The sequence below is a fragment of the Centruroides vittatus genome, unplaced genomic scaffold (assembly GCF_030686945.1).
Source record: "Centruroides vittatus isolate TY-2023 unplaced genomic scaffold, ASM3068694v2 contig_4, whole genome shotgun sequence".
NCBI classification, from domain to species: domain Eukaryota; kingdom Metazoa; phylum Arthropoda; class Arachnida; order Scorpiones; family Buthidae; genus Centruroides; species Centruroides vittatus.
In genome coordinates this window covers 2,743,515-2,767,092 of record NW_027122214.1, presented here as the reverse complement: position 1 = coordinate 2,767,092, position 23,578 = coordinate 2,743,515, and the positions used below count along the sequence as shown (strand labels likewise).

The following is a 23,578-nucleotide window of genomic DNA, read 5'->3' as shown; positions in this document are numbered from 1 at the left end:
TCAAAATATGTTAATGAATTGTATTTATAAATTTATTATTAAAAAAATTACATATAGATTTCAGTTCATATTTTAACAAACACACCAGAAGTATTGCATAGATCAGATTATATCATTTTAAGTTCAAATGACATGTACAATTATAAATTTAAAATGCAACCAAGAAAAGTTTATAGAAGACAATAACTTAGTTCTGTCTTCTATTACAATTTGTAATTTAAAAATTTGTCTGTAATTTGCAAATTGTTACAGAAATCTTAAATTCGAGCTAAAAAATAGTGAATAATAATTAAAAAATTAAAATTACAATTAATAAATAATTAACTTATACATTATTACAAAAATAATATGAGCAGATTACTGTGCTTTTAACACATTAAATAATGCAAATATATCTGGTTAAATATTTTTATTGGCTGATGTAAAGAAAGAAGAGAAACTTGAATTTAAAATCTAAAGACTAGTAAAACAAGTTTAGCTTTTTGATAAAAATACAAATCAATATTACTTAAAAGATTTAAATATTTAATTATTCTTAAAATCATTTATCATAATTATCAGAGATGCATGAGAACTGTTTTACTGTTATACCATTCAGCAACTATTCAGTTACAATTATTAATCAATAACCAAATCATATCTTTAAGAAAACAAAAATTTGTTTTAATGTATTATTACTATATTATGTTTACTAATAGATTCAGAAAAGACAAAAATATATTTAATTAAACAATATTACGTTCTAGTTTATAATTGTTTTCTAATTATATCAACAGATACCTATTTCGAAAAGCAGAGAAATAGGGATATCATATTTAGTTACTGTATAATCTAGCAGCATAAATCACAAAGAAAGATATTTGAGTTAAAATATTTAATTTTATATATATATACACAACATATATATATGTTGATAAATATAGTCTGTAAAAATGTCATGAGAAAAACTAGAATAAGGAGAAAGGTTTCTAGCTAATTACCATATTTTTGTGGAATGACTGGCTGGTTATAAATGGGAAAACCAACATGTTAGAAACCCCAGGGTTACCAGCATGCCAGTTAAATGACACTAAAATATAAAATTAATCAGATGTATCAAAACTACTATATTAAAAAAAAAAAAAAAAATGAATCTTAAAAAAACTTCTTAAAAAATTAAAAACTTCAAAGATTAATACAGAAGACAACCATCGTTTTTTAGCTATAACTGCATTTTATCAGAAACAAAACTACTAAGGATTACAACCATTAGCCTTTATTACATTATAATGCATTTTGTGTGCAAAATTTGATGAGTGTATATTTGTAACAGCCATTTTGTACCAGTGTCTCATTCCACATTAAACCTTTTTTTGCAAAACCACAAGTACTTTCATATTTTTACAGTCCATTAAAGTTTGAAAACAGTCATCATTATTTACAGCATATCTTTACCAAAATACCAGTAATTTAGTTCATTTCTTCCGAAATAAAACCTAATAATGCATAAATATTTTGAAATAATTTAAAAAGACTATTAATGTTATTCCCATCTACTTTCAACGCTTCATTGAAATAGAATTACTTCTTGAAACATATCACTTTAAATTGTTTTGTTAAATACTTCTCTACTAAGAATTATTTTCTTCAATTATTTGAAAGAAATTCTTTAACCTTTGCAAATGTTTCTGTAAAATACAATTAAACAAATCTATGCAAAGATATGTAAATAAAATAACATTTATTTTATTAAAGATTGAAAAAATAATAATAAAAAGGCTAGATTAACTATTTCCATTTGTAAACTTTTGACAAAAGCATCAATTAAAACAGAATTTTCATAATACCTTATTTGCAAGATTTATTTATTTATTTTTTTTAATGCAATGCCACCTCAAACAACAAGCCCCATTAAAATATGATTAATATCAAATGACTGCCAGATTATATCAGGCTATATTAATACTACTATTAATAATTAAATGTAATTATCTTTTAATTATTAATAGTAGTAGTAATATACCTGATATAATCTAGAAATCATTTGGCATTAAATTTAAAATGAACAGGTTAAACATGTTTATATTTGTATTAATATATGACTATAACAAACATCAAAGCCATAAGCAAAATTTGGATGCATGATCTGGCAAACTAGAACTATTAACATTCTACTGCCAGATCAGTATGACAGTTAATATCCATGTTTTATTCTGATTTTCTTAGTGTAAATGACAGTAAACTATAATTAAATCATAATTTAAAGCATATATGTTAACTGCCATATGAATCTATTTCTTTACACTTAATTTTCATTATGATTACATATACATTATTAAATAATAAATATACCGTATACTGAATGAAAAGTATGAATATCACTCAAAGAAATCAAAAATCCAGCGTGTATATCAAAAAACTGAAGGAAAACAAATGTTTTCAATTGCCTTGGGCAACCATCTTCAGGTTAAAAGAAAAGATATGGAAACAGAGCAGGAGATGAAACGTTATAATTTAAAATATAAAAAGAAAAATGTTCCAGTTCATAAATCATCATTTTGATCTACAAGCTAAATTTTTGATTTTGTGAGTGATATTTATACACATTAGCAGTTACTTAACTTAAAAATTTTATAGCAATATTTTAGGCAGAATGCAAAAATATACTTGAAAATATATTATATTTTATAAGTATATTTTCATTAAAAATTTCATTAATTACAATATTGCAATATTAATTTATAAATTATTACAATATTAATTTTAAAAAATCATACTTCTCGATCTAATCCCTCGTGAAACCATTCAGATCTTGAAGTTTTTGGTATTACAGGAAAATAATTATCTAATAAAAATAAGGTTTTTAAAATTAAAATATATTTTAAAAAATATTTTTAATCATACAAAATTTATCTTACAAATTTTATAGTATGTATAATTTTATATAATGACATATTATATAACTAAATATATGAAAATTACTAAAGACAGCATTTTTAAAAATAGTTTTACAGTAACTGCATAAAATTTCACCAGGTTATATATTAATCTTAATATATTCATTTACACAACCTTGATTTACAATTCAAAACGATGAATTTTCTAGATAATTTTTGTCATGTAAATTTATGATTAGGTTTTACATATTATATATTAAAACTTATACAAATTCAACTTTTAAATTAACTTTATACAATTCTAGATAATCTAAAATTCTATGCCAATGGCATTTTAAAATGTTCTATAACTTACTGACTTGCAAACATTCTAAATTTTAAACTAAATGTAAAACAGAAGTATTGATAATAAAAATAATTTCAAAGTAAATGTTTTAGTTATTGATAACATTACTAAACACTTTAAAATTGGTATATAAATAGCAGATTGCAAATCAATAAAAAGGTTTTTGTTTCCTACCATCACACCTTTCATTTTTTTGACAATAACTTTCAATATATTTTACAGAAAATTTCAGTAAAAACTAATAATGATAAATAAATCAAAACTTCAATGAATGAACAATATTTTTTCAACCTGTAAATCAATCAATATTCAATTTAAAAAACCAAATAAAACTTAGTTTTATTTATTCAATATAATTATGGAAAGTCTTAAGTGATCAATTCATGTTAAAATTCTGTTATAATATTTTTGCTATTATTATTAAATAGTAAACTTCACAAATTTTCATCATCGTCATGTATAGATTATTTAAGTTTTGATAATTTAATATTTTGAATTAAATCGAGGGAAGAATTGTTCATTTAAATACCTAAATAATCAGTACAATTAATGTGACCATTTCTTTCAGCAAGATCATATGGTGTTTCATCAGCATCTGAACGAGGATGACAAGGAGCATGATATGTTAATAGTATCTGAAAAATTTTTAAATAATATTTAAAATAAATATTACTTTTACTTATATTTAATATTTATTTATGTAAATAATATTAATAAATACAACAACACTTTTTACAAAAACTAAATAAAAGAGCAAAATTGACTTTTTGCTATATTTTCTTTTAAATTACAATGAACAATACACAAAATATTTCCAAATAAGTACACATTTTCTTACATAATTACAAGCTGACACAATTTTTTGAAGATGTTATTTGAAAACTAGATTTAATATGATAAAAATAGTTCAAATAAAAACAGTAAAACTGTAGTTTTATAACTTTTCATCTTTAAAATTAAAACACTCCCAACTAGAAAACTATCACTAATCATCTATTGAATGTTAAATAATACTTTCATTTTCATGAGAGAAATAAAATTATATGCCAAATATGTATTATTTTGGCATATAATTAAATATAATGTATTATTCTTGTTTTATATTTACTGTTCAAACCATTAAACATCTGCTCGAAAAATTGTTTCATAGATACTATTTTTGAAAAAACAGTCTTTCTCAATAAGCTTTAAACTTTGGTTTATTAAGTATTTTCAAGTTGTTGTTTCTTACCTTCATAATCCATATTGAATTGAGGAAAGGTAATAATAAAACAATTTATTTGGCAAAACTAACTATTATAACTTTTCAAAAGTAATCAAAACTTATTTTATTGGAGAAGTAAAATAAATGAACACAATTAACATATAACAAGTCCTGATTACTTTTGAGCTTCCTGGATCATCACCATAGGTAACTACTCCAAGATACAAAAACATCAAATTTAGAACAAACAAGCTGTTAAACTTAAAACTATTCTAAAATCTGTTATGAACTCCAAATTCTCATATAGATAAACTTTGCAATTAGAGCCAACTGATTAAATCATTCATAAATAATGATCTATTTTTTATAAAAATAAATTTTTCAAATACTAATACATTATTAAATGCCTAACACACTTCCTAATTAATGTAAAATTTTACTATTGCTATTTTTTAAATTTATTATTATTTCAATAACTGGCTACTAATACTCAAAAACTAAACTAAAAATTCTTTTTCTATAACTCTTTTCCATGTCATTGGCAATATTTCTCCATTATAACCACATAGTCAAAATCCTTCTTCCAAATCTAACTTTCCATCATAAGTTGTTCTTGTCTTCTTTTATTAACTTCATATCCTTCCATTTAACATTCATCTTTTTCCTTACACTAGTTGTGCATTTATAAAGACAACTAGTGCAATTGTTACCTGTTTTATAGTCTTCTATGTAATCCTTCAATGTGATCCCTAATCCTCGTCTTTCAATACTTTATTTTTCTCCTCTCTCCTCCACCAGAACCATATAAATTCCTGTCCTCTCATTCACTTTTCTTCTATCCTTCTTGTTTCTTGGCTTATCAAATGAGAGGTACTATTAGTATTAGAAAAATATTTTGTTTTTTAAAAAATTATCTTACTATTTACAAGATACTCAGCCTAAAAGGTAGCATTAGTGCACTAGTTGCAAAGTTTGTATGCATGAGAATTTGGAATTCATAATACTTCAGAATAAACTTAAATTTTAAAAAGTTTTAATACTCAAAATTTGATGTATGCTCATTTCAAAATACATGAACATCCCTGATGATGAGCCAGGAGGCTTGAAAGTACTAAAACTTGTTATATATTCATAGAATTAAAAAATTATAGTTTCTTTTTAGTTTTCAAAGTAGCCCTGTCCTTCTAAAAAGAGGCTGAGGTGCAATATAATTTTATCTTTGTTATCAGGGCAGCCACAAGGGAGTGCAACAGATGCAAAACATCCAGGCTCTGAGCTGTATATGAAACCTCAGAAAAAGGGAGGGGGAAAAAAATAAAAAGTAAAAATTGTGTCATATCTCCTAATATATTGTGAATACATATAAAAATGAAATATAATAAATTGTTATTACAGCAATAAGCTGTAATTTTTTTATAAAATATATTTTTGTTTTATTTAAAACAATAATCTTGCCAAGATAAATTGACTATTAATAGTAATAATAATGTCAATTTCATTAATACCATTGAAAAGATATCTCTCACTAAAAGTTATCAATATGGAAGTTCTCACTGCACATTAAAAACTATTATAGATAACTGAAAGATAATGTAGAAAAAAATTTTATCAAATAAATTAATGCAATAATTTGATAAAAATTTATTGCATTAATTATGCCAGTTTGCTTTAGTATAAAATATTAAATATACCATATATTTTGAAAATTTAATTGGGCTGCAATTTGAAAAAACTGTAAACCTATAAATTCTCAGTTGTCTGCCCATCCATCTGTAAACATGACCTGAATTGTCCATGCTGAAGTCAAACTGGCCAAATCTAATTCACAGTGAACTTATCTTTATTACAAATACTGATTGGTTCTTATTCAAATAACACTAATGATGAGCATGCATGTAGTAATAATTGTCTCGTGTGTAAATTTTATCTTGTGCATTTTCAATGCCACCTGACACTTAGTGCATATTCATATCTGTCAATTTTTGGTATAACATCATTATCCATTAAAATCAGAACTATTAATTATTGTTCTAAACATTTTGTACATATGATGGTTTCCTGCTATTTTCACATGTATGTAATGAATACTTTATACAAATGTTGACAAATGATAACACTTTGCACTATCAATAAGAGTTGTCTATAGTCTTAAGCATATGAGGATATTTTAGTTAAGAGGAGGAAAGTGGATAGATTTTCCAAAAAGTTTACACAAATTTTACAAAAAGAACCCAAGTTCCAATTTTTAATTTGCCATCACTTATAAGTTTTTAACCTTTTTGCTTTCTTTATCTGATTTATTTTTTGTTCTTGCTTATCTGAATTTGGGAGGCAGTTGTCCCCAGATCACTGATTTGTATGCCTAAGTCTAGAGTTACTGTGAAGCCTGCAGGGTCAATACTAGGAACCTGGAAAATAAGAATATGCTTGAGGCAGCAATATTCCAAAATATAGTTCTATAAAATATAATTTATATATTAATATAAGTAAATATTTTTATATTAATATATAAATGTTAATATAAAAATAAAATTTGACATGAAGACATTCATATATTAGTTGGAAGAGCTATGGAGTAAACAAAACAATAAATTATCAGTTTGTTCATGTAAGATGACACTTCCATACAGTTCAATTGGAATACAATGGTAGAGATCCTTTTCTCTTAAATGGGACCTATATTTGGAATAAACTTGTTGGAAATGCAACAAAATGACCAGATGATAGAAAACAAAAGGATTTTTAGCCTGAAGACAGATCAAAAGTGCATTTTGATATGATTGCTGAAATGAAGACAATGGAAGATATTAAATGAGAATTCTTGACACCCACATTTTTTCGTTGTATGTTCCAAGTATTAGGATTAAGTTTTTCCCATCTTGTTTAAACTGTTTTGAAAATATGTCAATATTCCAGACATCAATATATGTCAATAACCTGTCAGGTAATATTTTCTTTTTTGGAATTTTTTTTTTTTTGAAAAAAAGGTGTAAATTCAATTTTTATTGTTTTGAGATATTTAAGGTTTTGCATTTTAACCAATTTAAAAATACTGTTAAATGCTACTATGTTTATTTTATTATTAACTAATAATTTGGAATTTTGGGGGAGCGTACCTGTCTCTTGACGCTGCTGGTGAAAATTTTTTCCCACTTCATCTGTGATAAATTTTTTGAATTAAATAATTGATTTAATCAAATTTGACTTTGAAAAGGAACTAATAATTATAGGACTATAAACTTAATAATAAGTTTAGTACTAATGGCAATGCATCGTTCTCCAGTTAAACGTGGAAGACCACCGCTCATCAGAACCAAATCAGCAGGTAAACGTAATGACGATATTGCAACAAGTTCCCGATTAATTACTGACTACAAATTACAACCGGATAAAAATTTACAAGACACTAATATGGAAGCTAAGAAAACTAAAGAAATATCAGACCAACATAATACTCAAGACGATTCAGGTAAGCCAAATGTAATTGATTCTTTACTAAATAACCCGGATGAGTTATTGGACACTTCATCTGCCATTTTATGGAATAAGATATCTAATCTAATAAAAACATCTAACGATAAGCTATTTAAGCAAATAAAAGACTTTAAGGAGGAATTAAACTTAATTTATGAAAATTTAAACGAAGCTAAGGAAAAACAAGCAGAACTGGAGGAACAAATTACGAATTTACGACAACAAATAAATATTATGCAAAATGAGAAGGACCTTACAAATTATAGACTAGATTCTTTAGTTTATGACAATAATCGTAGTAATATTATAATATATAACTATCCTAATTCGAAACCTGTTTCTAAAGAAGGAATTTATAACTTCATTATCTCCTTTTTGGAAATTTGTGATTTAATTCAAGAGGACATTTTAGATGTGATTCAGTTAACAAAACCACCAAAAATTACTACTAAAGTAACCTTTAAAAATATTCAACTTCGTAATCGAATCTTTTCTGCTTTTATTCGGAAAAAAATGCAAAATCAGTTAGAAGATTGGAGAGATTCTCAAATATCCCCAGATCTTAATAAAAATACAAGAATAAGACGAAAAAATCTACTTCCAGTGTTACATGAAATACGGAAACAGAATGCACAAGCTAAACTGCATAATGATATTTTAATATCAGGACCCGAGAAAATTACTTATAACATCAATCGGAAAAGTCTGGTATATGTTGATACTTTTTTACCTTACCATAAAACGACAGTTTCGGGAAGTTGATATAACACAAATCAAAAGCAAACCCAAAGTTTGAATAAACCTAATAATAATTGTTCTTTTGATATACTAAATTGGAATTGTCAAGGTCTAAAAAATAAAACTTCAGTTATTAATTCTTTGCATATTAGATATAATCCGGCTATTATTGGAATAACGGAAACTTGGATAACAATGGAAAAATTTTATACTACAAATTTCTCGAAAAAATTTTTGATTGAATCTTCACTTGCAAGTAAACCAGTTGGCCCCGGAAGACCAAGCGGTGGCTTGTGTTTATTGATGGAAAGGGAATACTGCAAAATAATTCAAGTTAATAAATCAAGAAACTATATATTACTTCTCATCACAATAATTGGAAATAAAGAATTAAATAAGAACAATCAAATAATGATGATATTATTAACTTATATTCCTCCCGGGGATGTAAATACTCTAAACGAAATCTTTAAAGTTATAGAATCATGGCTCTATATAACTCCATATATTATTATATTGGGTGATTTCAATTCTCGAATTGGTGAGGAAATGGATTCCAGATATAAGGGACCAAATTATTTAATTAATAATAATCGAGTATCAAAGGATAAACAGGTTAATAATTTGGGGAAAAAGCTGCTAAACTTCATAAAAGAAAATAAACTCTATATATTGAATGGTCGTATTAAGCCCGATTATCCTGTGGAATATACTTGTTTAACTCATTTGGAGAAATCAACAATTGGCTTTACAATATGTTCTGAACTACTTCTGGATTATTGTACGGAATTTACGACAACATTAATGGATGCATCAGATCATTTCCCCACAATAACCAAATTTCGAATATCCTCAACAAAAGGAACTAATAAGCAAAGTATAAATAGTTCAAAAATAAAATATAAATTCTCAAAATATCGGAGGGAGATTGACAACCGACTTAAAGCAATTCCAGAAATTACAAGTACTAATAGTGAAAAAATATATAGTTTAATAATAACTATATTAAACGAATACAAATACATAAACAAAAATACTAGACCTAAGCAAGGATGGTTTGATTCAGATTGTTATAAAATGAAATTAACAAAACAAGTAGCATTGAAAAAATTCAGGAAAAACTCAACAGTATTCAACTTCAACAGTTATAAAAAAACTAAACGAATGTATAATAATCTTCTTAAAACTAAAAAATTAAATTATTTTCGGAAAATAGAACAAAACCTAATTAAAAATAACAATAATGGCAGCATATTCTGGAATACAATATGAAGATTTCGACCTAAATCATACTTAAATGGAAATACTGCTAAAATAGACTTTAATACCTGGAAATAATTCTATAATAGATTTCCACAAATTAATATCGAAATACTGCTAAACACAAGTATAGAAGTTTATAATGATATCTTGGATTCTGACTTTACAATAACTGAGTTGGAGAGTGTTATTGGGAAATCAAAAAGCAAGACAACACCAGGATGTGATAATATTCCTATTGATTTCTTAAAAATATTATCAACTAGTTCTAGAATAATAATACTAAATTTATTTAATAGTATGTACAAATCTGCATATTTTCCTGAATCCTGGAATTCAGCCATTATAACAATGATATATAAAAAGGGTGATCCGTTCTCTCCCAGCAACTATAGACCAATAGCATTACTACCAGTAATAAGAAAATGTTTTACCTCACTTCTTGCAAATAAATTTAAGTTATGGACTAGAACAATGGGTCTGGAAGCTGAATTTCAATATGCATTTACTACTAATAAAGGAACCGAACTTGCAATTTTTACTTTATTAATGATAATTCAACTCTATCTTTTAAAAAAACATAGGAAAATATATGCTGCTTTTATCGACATCCAAAAAGCATTTGATTCAATATATGTGCCTTTATTGATACACAGTGGCGTGCCGTCATTGGAAGCGATGGAAGCGCCGATTCCACCTTCCAATGACTTTCCCTTGAATTTTATAAAATATAAATTTTCATATTTTAACGTACTTTGAATTAATTAAAATTAATATTTTATTATAACTGCATTATGTATCTTTTACAAATTTCTATACTACGTGTGAAAAAAACGATAAGATTGCTATTGTATATTCGAATAATTCGGTGGCGGAAGGAATGTCGAAACCGGGTCAGTCTCCAATCAGCCAGATTATATAGGCATTAGCACATGCGGTTTACAGTGCACCAACCTCACCCGGTTTAGCTCACCCGGCTAAACCGGGTAAGCGACACACTCGTAAAGAGTACAGCTTTATATCCCGGAGCGGTTGTGGGCTGTTAGCCACCTGCCTGTCAACTTCCAAGCAGCCAGATTATAGGCATTGGCGCATGCGCTTTACAGAGCACCAACGTCACCCGGTTTAGCTGGTGGATGCTTCAGACAAAGCTTCTAACTTTATATCCCGGACCGGTTGTGGGCTGTTTAGCCGCCTGCCTGCTAGATATTCGGCCGCTCTCGCCCGATTACGTGAATCACGAGTAGACTAGATCAACGGCGGGCAACCCCGGCCCGCGGGCCAGCTACGGCTCGCGAAAAGTTTCTATCCGGCCCGCGAGATCTTTAATAGATTATTAAATTGGAAAAATAACTAATTAATAGTTAATTTTCCAATTCTTTGTAATTTTCGAAAACGATAAGAGAAATAAATGTAGTATAAACTTTTTATTTATTTATTTCATATTTGCAGACTAAAAAAATTACGAGTCACAAAAAGGCGTCAATTAACTACTACGGCCCGCGGAAAAACGTAAAATTTATTCTGGCCCGTGTTATAAAAAAGGTTGCCCACCCTAGACTAGATTTATAACTTAACCCAACCGATAGGAGTTTACTGGCATGTTTTTATGATAGTTCTGTATAGTTGACGGGAGTTTAAAAAAATCCATTAAAATATTTGATATATTTATTCCGCTCTCCCATCTTATATTACTTACGGGTTTCAATGTTAAACCGGTGATATTACGATTATAGTATGTCCCATCTGTAAGGGAATGCAGAAAAAACGTGTACAATTCTTGTATAATGTTAAAAAATTAACTGTTACTTTGGCATCATTATTTACAACCAAATTTAATGAATGAGACGTACAATGGTACAAAAAAAGCTCTAGAATTTATTTTCCTTAAATGTACGATCTAAGTATCGGTTGTCATAAAAATTTCTTTCCACTTTTTTCCCAAGACTACAGATATTCGAGTACAAAGTAACTGGTTTCGAGTTATTTCTACTAAGAAGTAGTTAAATAATTAAGAGATTAGGGAATGGTGACATAAGTAAAACCCTGCTGACTTAAACAAAAGCTTAACCGAAGCAATTACTAGCTCAGTACAGTGGGGAACTGATTTCCGTGTACACCTGGTACTAAAACGAATTGCAGTAGTTAGAAAACAAATGACTATTAAGTTTAACATATTTACATCTATGGTGAGAAACGTTTAAAATTTACAACGGCCCTGTCGCGTCCTTTGAGATATACTAGTGATGCGACAAAAGAGGCATTTGACATTGACCGGTATCGGCACCCTCGGGATTTGTCATGCATGCATTCACTGTACACCTACCAAAATCGTCTCTGTTTCCATTCGTGAGCCACTCGCAGGGAGCAATTTTAACTCAGTGGATTGTTTAAATATTTAAAAATAAACAATATTTTATGTTATTTTTATATACGTTTCTTCGCAAAAGTATATTCATACAATTGAATATTTTGTACCAGGTATGTATAATTGTATATCCATCACAAATTTTATTTTACCAAGTAAGTTTTAATAATTTTATTTTTAATTTTAGCCCTTATATCATGGCTAGCGATTTAAACTGTAATTGTGATATTGAAAATTTACTTAAAAAAAGTTTTGGCTCAAGACAATATAATGAAAAAGAAGCCATTATTAAAAGAGAAAGACCAACGCCTAAATTAAATATAAGTACTTCGACAAAAAAATTTGTTCGACATTTTCACGATAAAATTTATCAAGACGTAAAATGGCTTTGTGGATGCATAAAAATGCAAAAATTGTTTTGTTGGCCTTGCCTATTATTTTCAAATGAAATTAGTGTGTGGAATAAGAATGGCTTTGACGATTTAAATAATTTGAGTAAAGCTAGAAAAAGACACGAAAATCGTAAATGTCACATCGATTCTTTCGTAAAATTGAAGCAATTTGGAAATCAAAATAGAATAGAATTTAACATTAGTAAACAATATAAAATTAACATTGAAAATTATAACAAGATAGTTACGGCTAATAGATATATTGTATCTAAATTAATAGATATTACATGCTTTTTAGCAAAGCAAGAATTGGCATTTAGAGGGCATAGGGAATGTATTGAATCTAATAACAGAGGTAATTATATTGAACTCGTTTCTTTATTAAGTACGTCAGATAATCAATTAAAAATGCATTTAGAGAAGTCTACAGTTTTTACTGGCTTATCGAACAAAATTCAAAATGAGCTCGTTAATTCGTTAGGAAACGTTTTATTGCAAGAAATTAAAAAAGAAATTGAAAACGCAAAATTTGTTGCTATAATTGTAGATGAAACAACGGACATTAGCCACAGAGCCCAGATGTCGACTGTATTTCGTTACGTGAAAGAAAACGGTAACGTCGAAGAAAGATTTGTGGGCTTTACTGATGTGAGTGAGAACAGAGACGCAAATTCGTTATTCACTCACATTACGAGTTACTTAGACGAATTTCAATGCACTAAAAAATTAGTGGCACAAACATACGACGGTGCTGCCGTAATGGCCGGACAACATAATGGTGTCCGAGCTAAAATTAAAGAAATATCCAAACATGCTATTTTCGTACACTGTTATGCTCACAGATTGAACCTAGTTTTCTCTCAATCTGTTGGATATATAAAAGAATGTAAAATATTTTTTCAAACTATGACAGGATTTTCTTCATTTTTTTCTAAATCTTCTAAAAGATCTCACGCCTTAGATCTAGAAGTCAATAAGCGTTTTCCTTCAGCCACACCTATTAGATGGAATTACAATAGCAGGATTGTAAACTGCGTTATGGAGTATAAAGAAGAATTAAAACTTTTGTTGTTGAATATGGTTGAAAGTCCAGAACAATTGATACAAAATTGTATTGACAGATTTGCCGACATAAAATCTCTAGAATTTTTATCACTTTTAGATTTTAATAATTTTAAATATTATGAAAAACAATTTCCCGAAGAGAGTTTTAATGCTTTACGTAAATTTTATGGAGAATTTTTTAATTTATGTAAATTACGTAGTGAATTGCAATATTTATATTCGTGTCCGAGACTATATTGGCAAGTCACTCTTAGACATAAAAAATATTATAATTAATGATGACCTAAACAAAGACGTACTAATAGAATTATATGGTTTAATATCATTAATTTTTACAATACCATCTACCAGTGCGTCTGTTGAGCGTAGTTTTTCAACAATGAAGCGAATTCATACATTCGCCAGGAACACTTGGTCGGAGGAAAGATTGTCGTTACTAGCGTTGCTTTCTATAGAAAAAGAACTTTTAAATACGTTGATGGAATCAACGACGAGTGACTTTATGATAAAGTAATTAACGACTTTGCGGGAAAACATCGCCGAATAGAGTTAATTTATAGAAAATAAAAAAAGAAACAAGTTTTTCTATAATTGTATTATGTAAGTATTATTTGTATTTTAGAATTAAAGTACATAAATTCTTTATTTTTGTCATTCGCACGTACGAATGGACCCTAGACCATCACTGACGCGCAATTAACTGATTGCCCCTGAAAGTCGGCTTCTTACAGAAACACAGCTTCCCTATCATCAAATGTCACGGCACGCCACTGTTGATACATAAGCTCAAATCCAGTGGTGCAAGTACTCAATTTACTTCAGTAATTTCAAAATTGTATCTAAATTATATTATTAAGATAAAACAAGGCAACATTATTTTTCAAAATTTACATTTACGTCGTGGAGTTCTCCAAGGTGATCCCTTATCTCCATATCTATTCAATTTCTATCTTATTGGTATTGATCGTTTATTTACTGAACTAACCGATGGAATTACAATAGGAAATAGAACTTATCATTATATTCTTTTTGCGGACGACCTTGTGCTCCTGGCTCCAAAAAAAATTTCACTACAAAGGAAAATAAATCAACTTAATAAATTTCTACAATCATTATATTTAACAATAAATCCTTCCAAACGAAAATAATTATATTTCGTAACAACTGTAAGATATCTGAAAATAATACTAAAATATACCATGAAAATATCCTTCTACAAACGGTAAATGAAATAGATTATTTAGGAGTCAGGTTTGAGTGGAATTTATCTTTTAAGGCACATTTTAATAAAATAAAAATAAAAGCAAAACAAGCTATTGATAATTTGATATTTCTATGTTCTAGGTTAAAAACTACTAACTTGAAAATTCACATTAAGCTATTTAATTCAACAATTGTTCCAATAATATATTATGCAAGCCCAATATGGAGTTTAGATTATATATATAAATTAGAAATTCTTCATGTTTATTATTTACGGAAACCATTTCAATTGGAGAGAACAGTTCCAGGTTACGCTGTGAGACACGAAGTAAATAGAATTTGGTTTTTTCCTTTTGTTTTAAAACGTATAATTAAATTTTATTACAGAATTAAATTTAAAACGATAGTACAATAACATATCTTCACCATCAAAATATTATTCATAGTAAAGATCATAAATTCAAACAATTATGGCAATACAAACTAAATTATATTTTAAATAGTTTTGGTACATCAATACTATTGTTCAATGATAATATCAATGATTGGAAAATTGGCTACTCTCTCTTGATAGAATCTGCAATTTCACAAGCAATAAAAAGAGATCAAGATTCACTATATCAAAGCAGTTATCACTCATGGTATATGAAATTATTGCAAATTCCATCCTTACAACTTTATATGTTTCAACCAATAAATCTTAACGTGAAACGTCTAATAATTCAACTCCACTTAAATAAATACTCTGTGTTTATTAATAATACATATATCGACCTAACGAGAAACTATTGTCCTTTATGCAAATCTAAAGAATTTTCACTACTCCACTTAATTCAAAGCTGTAAAGATCTTCTAAAATTATGTAATTACTATAATATAAACCAAATATGTCAAACTAATTCAGAACTGGAATTTAAATCAAATCTGAAAAATCTTAATAAATCCGATCTATATAAAATTTATAATTACTTTGTAAAACTTTCAGAATGTTACTACTTGTCAAATCAAAATTAATGTTTGTACAATCATCTGTTGTCGCGGGAAAGTAGAAGACTCACTACACCTGTAAACATAATTGATGTTTAAACAAAATAAGAATTAATTTGTAGTTTATATTTTCTAAATTTAAATTTACTATTTCTAGTTATATTTCTTTTAAATAATTTGTAAAGTTCCCCCCTAAACAGAGAAATTTGTTCTCTATTGTTAATACTAACTAATACTGTACTAAACTACATGATGTATATACATGTATATTAATAAAGTATTGATTGATTGATAATTTGGAATTTTGTATGCATGATTCAAATAATTATAATTTATTCAAAATAAGCCAAACTTCAATATTTAATTCTTTACTCAACATGAAGCCAAATCAGTGGCTAAAAATATAAGTAATTTTTAATTTGCATGTGCATAATATTTTGATATAATATTTTAAATTGAGTTAATTTAGCGAGTAAAGTTATGCAAACTATAATCACAAATATTTTTTAAGAAAACTTTATTTTAGACAACACTATAGAATATTTTAAACATTATTGCTTGAAAGAAAAATTTGAAAACATTATTAGAGAGACAACAATAACAACAGAAAATTTAGAAGTTGAGCCAGTTTTTTAAATGCAGCAAACCATTCCTCCTCAGAGGGTTAACCATTTATGTGGAACACCTGCATATAAAATAATGCTATATATATATAAAACAATACTCAAACAGTTTGTTAAAAGTACCTTCATAATATCAAGATAGCCTCTACTTGCAACTTCATGCATTGCAACCCAACCATTAGTTGAGGCTCGGGCTTGCACATTTGCTTTTCCTTCTTCTAATAATGTTTTTACAGTTGTAGGAAGACATAATTGACAAGCATACTGTAAAAATAATTAATAATAAAAATAAAATATATCAAACTATTTTTCATATATTCTTACAATGTTAAAAATACAAAAATTAAAAGTTGAAAATTTAAATTATTTTGATAAACATATTCATTATTTTTTATATATTTGTATAGTACATAATTCTCTTCCAATATTCTGATCATTGCACAAGTTGCCACTGTTCCTTTAACTTACAAAATATAGTTTTTAAGAATTTATTCAAATTTAAAAAAATGGACCAAATAGGATCCTATTATTTTTAAAACTAATTAAAATATAATCATATTTCCTATAATCTACTTTCTAATTAAGCATTATTATTATAGGTAATAAAACTTTTATAGTATAAATGAAGCGTGCAATGCCATAAGGTTGTAAATGCCAAAAAACAAATTTTTCAGAAGAGAGAAAAAACACTTTTTCTAATGAACAAACTTTAATCAAATGCTAGAAAAATTATTTTAACAATTTATAGTTTGGAATAAAACATTGGGTTTAATTTCAAACACCTACGAATAATAGTAAGGAAACAAAAAAAGTTTAAAAACAGGGTTAGAGCCATAACATTGTAAATGCCAAAATTGTGCAAGTGCATAAAGTTGTAAATGCCAAAAACGATTGCAGTCATAAAATTAATGTTTCTACAGCTGAAAAACAGTTTTGAATACCAAAAACTTACATTTAAATTATTAAACACAATTTACAAATTCAATATCAATTTTAACATTAAAAACTGACAATCTATTAATGACTTGAACTGGGCTGTAATCTTTATCAATAAGGTATTAATTTAGTGTAATAAAAGTTAAAACGTATTTAAAAACTTCAAATTTGAAAGATTAATGGAAGTCCAAATATCATTTTGAAATATCAAATAATAAAGTGACAGGTTAACTATTAATAAACTGGCATTTAGTTATCCGGTTCTGCTAGCATCTCCTTGAAATAGGTTTGTGCTATTGGATTTAAAAATGGTATCATTTTACCAATGTCAGGTTTCTTCTTTTGAGGAATCCCAAAATGGGAGCGAGCAAGAGGAAGTGGAAGATTTTTGAAATCATCAATGCTAACTCCATCTTTCAGCACATTAAGCCCAGTGCACCATCTTGCTGCTTTACCTCCATCTTTAGCAATCATAACTTTACCAAAGTTATTTCATGAGAGTCTAATTTGGGATGCTGTTGAGATTCCCAGGTCTTTTGTATTCAAAAATGCGTGGGCAATCGATTTAGTCATGAAATTTCTCAAATACGATGCAGGTAAAAGGGTTTTTGGTCCCTGCACTTTTAATGATGTCCACAAGATCCTTTAGTGTGTACGCTTTGCATTTTTTCCTCCGTTTTTCAATTAGAGCAAAGTCTCGATCACAGCTGAGAAATGTGTGACCCTTTACAGGGTATTTATGTGTTATTTCTGAAAATACATTATTGGCCAATAACACCAGATACATGGCTATCACGTATTGATTTTTGTTTTGACCAACACAATTGTCTGTCCACAAAGTCAGCTTCTTTCGGTCACCAATAGCAGCCTCAGTAGTAATATAATGGTATATACAGGATGATATTTCCAAAGACCCTCTTCCTCCAAAATTCTCACTCCACAAACACATGCATCCTTTCTCTTTAATTGAATCGTGAATTCCAAGGTTGTAGCATGCCAATTGTTGAGCGTAATACATTTCAGTGTGTGTTAATTGTGGTATATACATTTGCTGCTGCAAGTCAAAAGATATAACATACGAATCTGAGGTTTTAGCATTTTTTGTGTCATCAGACATGTCTTTTGTGGTTACTTCAGCTCTGTAATGATGTAATTCCAGTTCTGTTTTTGCTGATGCATCACCAGCTTTTATTCGTACATCAAGGCAGTCACAAGTTGAGCAAGTGTCCATGCGAGGTCTTTGAAAAGACAGATTGAATTTGGTCAGGAAAATTTCATTGTACCATTGTCGAGTAACTGGGGCTTTGCTCCCAGCATACTGTTGACAATATTTCTCAAGGAAGGCTCTATACATTCTGCTAACATTGAGATCAGGTGATAAGTACATTTTATCTGTACTTTTGGCTCGAGCATAATGACTTTCTTCACTTGGAAAACTCTTAATGTGCTCAATTATTTTTTCCGTCCACAACTGCTTTTCAGTACATTTTCGCTGGCCTCCTCTTTGATCAGTAGCATCCATTTTTCCTTCCAAAATCTTTTCTCTAATCAACTGAATTCTTCTTGCAGTAACCCCGAATGTATTACACAAAGTCTTAAGACAAACTCTTATTTCACTTCCACCGGGAAGAAGCAAATGATAACTGAAAGAGTGTTGCCTTCTACTTCCAGAAGGATGGTGGTACTTCCCATATCGTCTCCTTTTTATCATCTGGGGATGAACAAGTCTTTGAAGATAACTCTGTTGCTTATTGTAGTCAGCCAGTTCATAAAATTGTTGGAAGAGTTCCTGATGGTAAGCCAACGTTACGTTTTTGCAAGCGAAGGAACACTTGCATGTCACCTGTAACGTACACAAAAAGTTTGACAAACTTGTTGGAAACAGTCATATACAAGTTGTTCACCCATGCATAGACACAATAACTATCCATATCTTGCAAATCTCAAATCTACGTCTATATTTTTGAAGTATTAAGTCTTTTACTTACCCCTGTTGGTGGATCCTTTCTCGGATTAACTTTCTGTGATATGGGAGAAATGTACTCTAAGCCACTGATTTTTTGTTTCTTTCGAATGTTCTTCTTCCATTTTTCTGCACATTTCTTTCTTCTTTTAGGTATTTCATACTTTAAGGAATTCATTTCACTCGTAAAAAACTCACTGCGTTACAAATTGGAATAACAAAATGATGTAAAAGTAAACCGTAACATTTTACGCGCAAAAGTCACGTGACTTGCGCTTTGGCGCTTAAAACGTTATGGCTTGCACATAACGTCATCTTCAAAATATAGCCACTTAGAGCGCCACAATCGCCACAATATTTTTTTGTAGGAAAAAACATTGCATTTAAAATTCATTTCTTCAATAAAACGAATTTTGAGAAAAATGGCATTTACAACCTTATGGCATTGCACGCTTCAAATATGTTTAACAAATGTAAAATACAATTTTAGTCTTATAATTTAAATTTTTGAAGATTTATCTTCTATGACTGAGATAATTGCCATTTTTCTTTTATTTATAGTAGATTATAGTTTAGATATTTCCTTCTGTTTTTCTTTTCCTTCCCTATATGCTGTTTCAGCTCCTATTAGCATAGCTTGTGCTACACCAACTTGTAAAATATTTTTAGAAACAGATGCTTTTTTGAAATGCATTGCTTGCCATTTTAAATGTTTCATCTGCTATGTATGATTTTTTTCCCCTCTTTTTTTAATATTTTTTGGTTTTCTCATCTTTTTCTAGCAATTTCTTGTCAAGTTTTAATTTCTTACATCTTTCTTTTTCAATTTTTCTTAACTCCACTTGTTTCTGTTCTTATTTCTTCTTTGCATCTAAAAGTTCCTTGTATTTAGCATCAACAGTTTGAACTATGAAAAGTAGCTTTTTTAGTTATAACTAACTAACTCTGGTTTATTTTTTTCAAATCTTTAAAGGACTCTTGCATATCATTACTGAATTTAATCTACAATCATCCACTGAAGCTCTTAAGTTTGATAAAGTTTATGCAGAAATTAAAAATCTTCTTCCAACATCATTTCCTGATAAGTTTTAAAATAATTATAATTTAATTTTACCATTATAATTATTATAATTTTAATTGCCTATGTAAAATGTTAAATATTGTATTAAATAAAATACATTTTTGTTTTCTATAGTATACTGTTAATTTTTTGTAAACCTTTGGCTAATTAATACTGTTTGATTACTTTATTCTATTATACTAGCAGACAAACTTGACATTGCCTAAATTAAACAACAAGTAAACTTCTAATATAGTTTTCCATTGGTTAATATCATCTTATAAGAATTGTCTAGTTTTACATTTTTGTAAAATCACTGTATATTCTGTATCACTGTAAAATAGTGATTTTGCATGTTCAGAATATATATCACAAAAAGCTTCTGTCTGAATAAACATTTCATAAAAATTTTTGTAGAATGCATTATTCATACTAATTGTCACTTATCTATATTTAATTTTAGTTTCTTTAAGATAAATTTTAATATTTATTACATGTTAAAGTTAATTTTTATATTTACTAAACATATTTAGACTTATATATAATTTTGCTCTGTTGTACAATCATTAATGTGAATTCAAACAACCTACTGTTTTAGGTTTGAATTCACATTAATTTAAACTTAAAACAGTAGGTTTATTGTTTATTTATAAATATTTTTTATGAAATATTTTTATATTTTTACTATAAAATTAATACATATACAAATGAAAAGCTATCATTAAATTTAGTGATGTAATCACCAATTTAATGATAGCTTTTGAATTTTTTCATTTTTGAGATTTCATAAGAAATAACTCATGAAGTTAATACAGAATAAAAATTATTTTTATTTTATATTAATTTATTCTAATATCATTTAAATAATGTTAGAATAAATTAATTCAAGCATATGTTGATACTTATAATGTGCTACAAAGAATTTAATAAAAACTTACATGAAGTGGAGTCAATCCACTACTATCCAGAATATTTGCATTAGCTCCTGCCTGCAGAAGCATAAGTAAAATTTCATCATGACCTATAATACTGGCTAAGTGAACTGCAGTTTGCCCTTCCTGATTTTTTGCATCCAGATTATGATATCCAGATTTTAAAAGTTCTCCCACAACAGTGACATCACCTATTATTAGAAAATGACTCTTCTTGTAATACTAATAATATATTTCATATTTTAATATATATACAAAATTAAAAAATATCAAATAATTGAGAATTATTCAAAACATACTAAGTTGGTAAACTTAACATTTTGTAAAATATTGCAGTTTTAACTTAAAATATTACAAATAAATTAGCAGGCTATGGTCTATAAAAGCATTAGAAATTGAAATAAAATCCTTTTAAAAAACACAAAAAAGATCTATTATAGCAATAGAAGAATTTCATCTTGTGCATGGCTCAAGAAAATATGCAATAAATAAAAAAGAAAAAAATTAAATTTATAGACATTGTCAATATAGAATAAACTAGAAACAACATAACAATTACCTTTTTTTTTTTTTTTTTTGGTTATTTACATCTGTAACAGCAGTTAGTTTAACTTTAATGAAATAATTAAAAAATTATTTCTTTTTACATAGTGATGTTAGTAGCAATTTGAAGTTATCTAGAACTTTGTTTATATTTATAAAAAATATATTCTATTTCCTTTATTAAAGCTAGGATTCAAATAAATCCTTGAAAATAAAGATGCTATTAAAAATAAACCATGTCTCAAATAAATCCCAGGTTGAAAAGCATGGATAAACTAAAGTACTGTCCTGTATAGGATAATATAGTAGTGTGGAGCCTATTTTCACAATTTGTAAATGTGAACTCCTACCCTCTATTTCCTTTCCAATATATATAGAAAATATTCCTGCCAAAAATCTCCATTGGTGAATATTTACTGGTAACTCAATGCCACTGAAGTTTTATAAGTTCCAAATGGTAAGGATGAGCATATGGCAATCTCAATCTTCAACCACAATGTATCCATTTTAATACAACAGTTTGTAAAACTGTAATTGGTCATCTCAATAAATAAACCATTAAATTAATCACACATTAGTTACGTGACATTCCCACAGAATTAATTTCTGTTGAATCTTGATCTTTACTTTGCTGACATCATCAAGTCTTGCTGCAAATGTTTTTCCCTGTTTCTGGTTAAGGCTGACTCAGTGACTCATACTGCTCAGCATCTATTGGCTTGTATGGACAAATTCAGGCATGTCACTGAAGAACTGCTGATATCATCAGATGCATAGACTATATAATTCAGAAACTGCTCAAGCAAATCACATAATACATTTTTGTTCATTTCAGCAAAATTATTAAATAATAAATATGGCGGCAGCAGCAACTATATCTAAAGCTAAAGTGTACCTCCTTGGTTCAACAGTAACTGAATTAACTGGCAACAAATTGCCATCCTTACATCAGGCTCTTGGTTTGTTTTTACATCTCTATCTTCGACTGAAACAAACTATCAGACAGTCATCAGCTGTTACAGTCAAAAAGCTGGCAATATTTTATGAAATGGCAAGGATCCCAATGATGGATCCAAGAAACTGCATAACTAAACTAGAACGAACATTTGAAGAATGGTGTTTGCTAAAGAAAAACAAGAGGTGACAATCTGTAACACAGCAAATAAATGAGGCTAAATTTGTTAGTAAACTAGACGAACTTGTTGACATTTCTCATCGTAGAGCAGTCGAAATGATGATAATTCCAGAGGATCGTGAGTTCTTGTTAGCTCAGCGTAAAAAAGGACAAAGGGTCAATGGTAGGTGTGGATGCAAAATTAGTTGCAAAGGAGAAACAATCAGCACAAAGACAGGAACAGATGCTTAACAGGAAATGTAGAATGAAAAATTTGAAGAGAAGTGGTGAAGAAATAGCAGAACTAATATCCTCAAGCAGCAGCACAGATACTGATGATGATAATGCAAGTTGTAAAGGAGACAGAGTAACTAGTGAGGAAGCAGTTGGAGGCAGATTATCCAGACAGCAAGAAAGACTCTCTCTTCCTCTACCAAAATAAAATGATAAAGTTACATTTAACATAGTACTGAAAATTTCAAATTTTGTGAATT

At 28.1% G+C, this 23,578-nt stretch overlaps 1 protein-coding gene across 2 annotated transcripts in view; it reads right to left on the bottom strand.

Moving 5' to 3' along the window:
- LOC136976271 (tyrosine-protein kinase HTK16-like) overlaps positions 1 to 23,578 on the bottom strand; it is a 66,294-nt gene that overhangs the window by 19,754 nt on the left and 22,962 nt on the right. For both annotated transcript variants that reach the window (XM_067271496.1, XM_067271497.1), the window contains 4 exons: positions 21,434 to 21,618; positions 16,660 to 16,800; positions 3,752 to 3,857; positions 2,757 to 2,824 (listed from right to left, as the gene is read on the bottom strand). In XM_067271496.1, the coding sequence (XP_067127597.1) occupies positions 2,757 to 2,824; positions 3,752 to 3,857; positions 16,660 to 16,800; positions 21,434 to 21,618 (500 nt within the window). The remainder of the gene's footprint in view (positions 1 to 2,756; positions 2,825 to 3,751; positions 3,858 to 16,659; positions 16,801 to 21,433; positions 21,619 to 23,578) is intronic.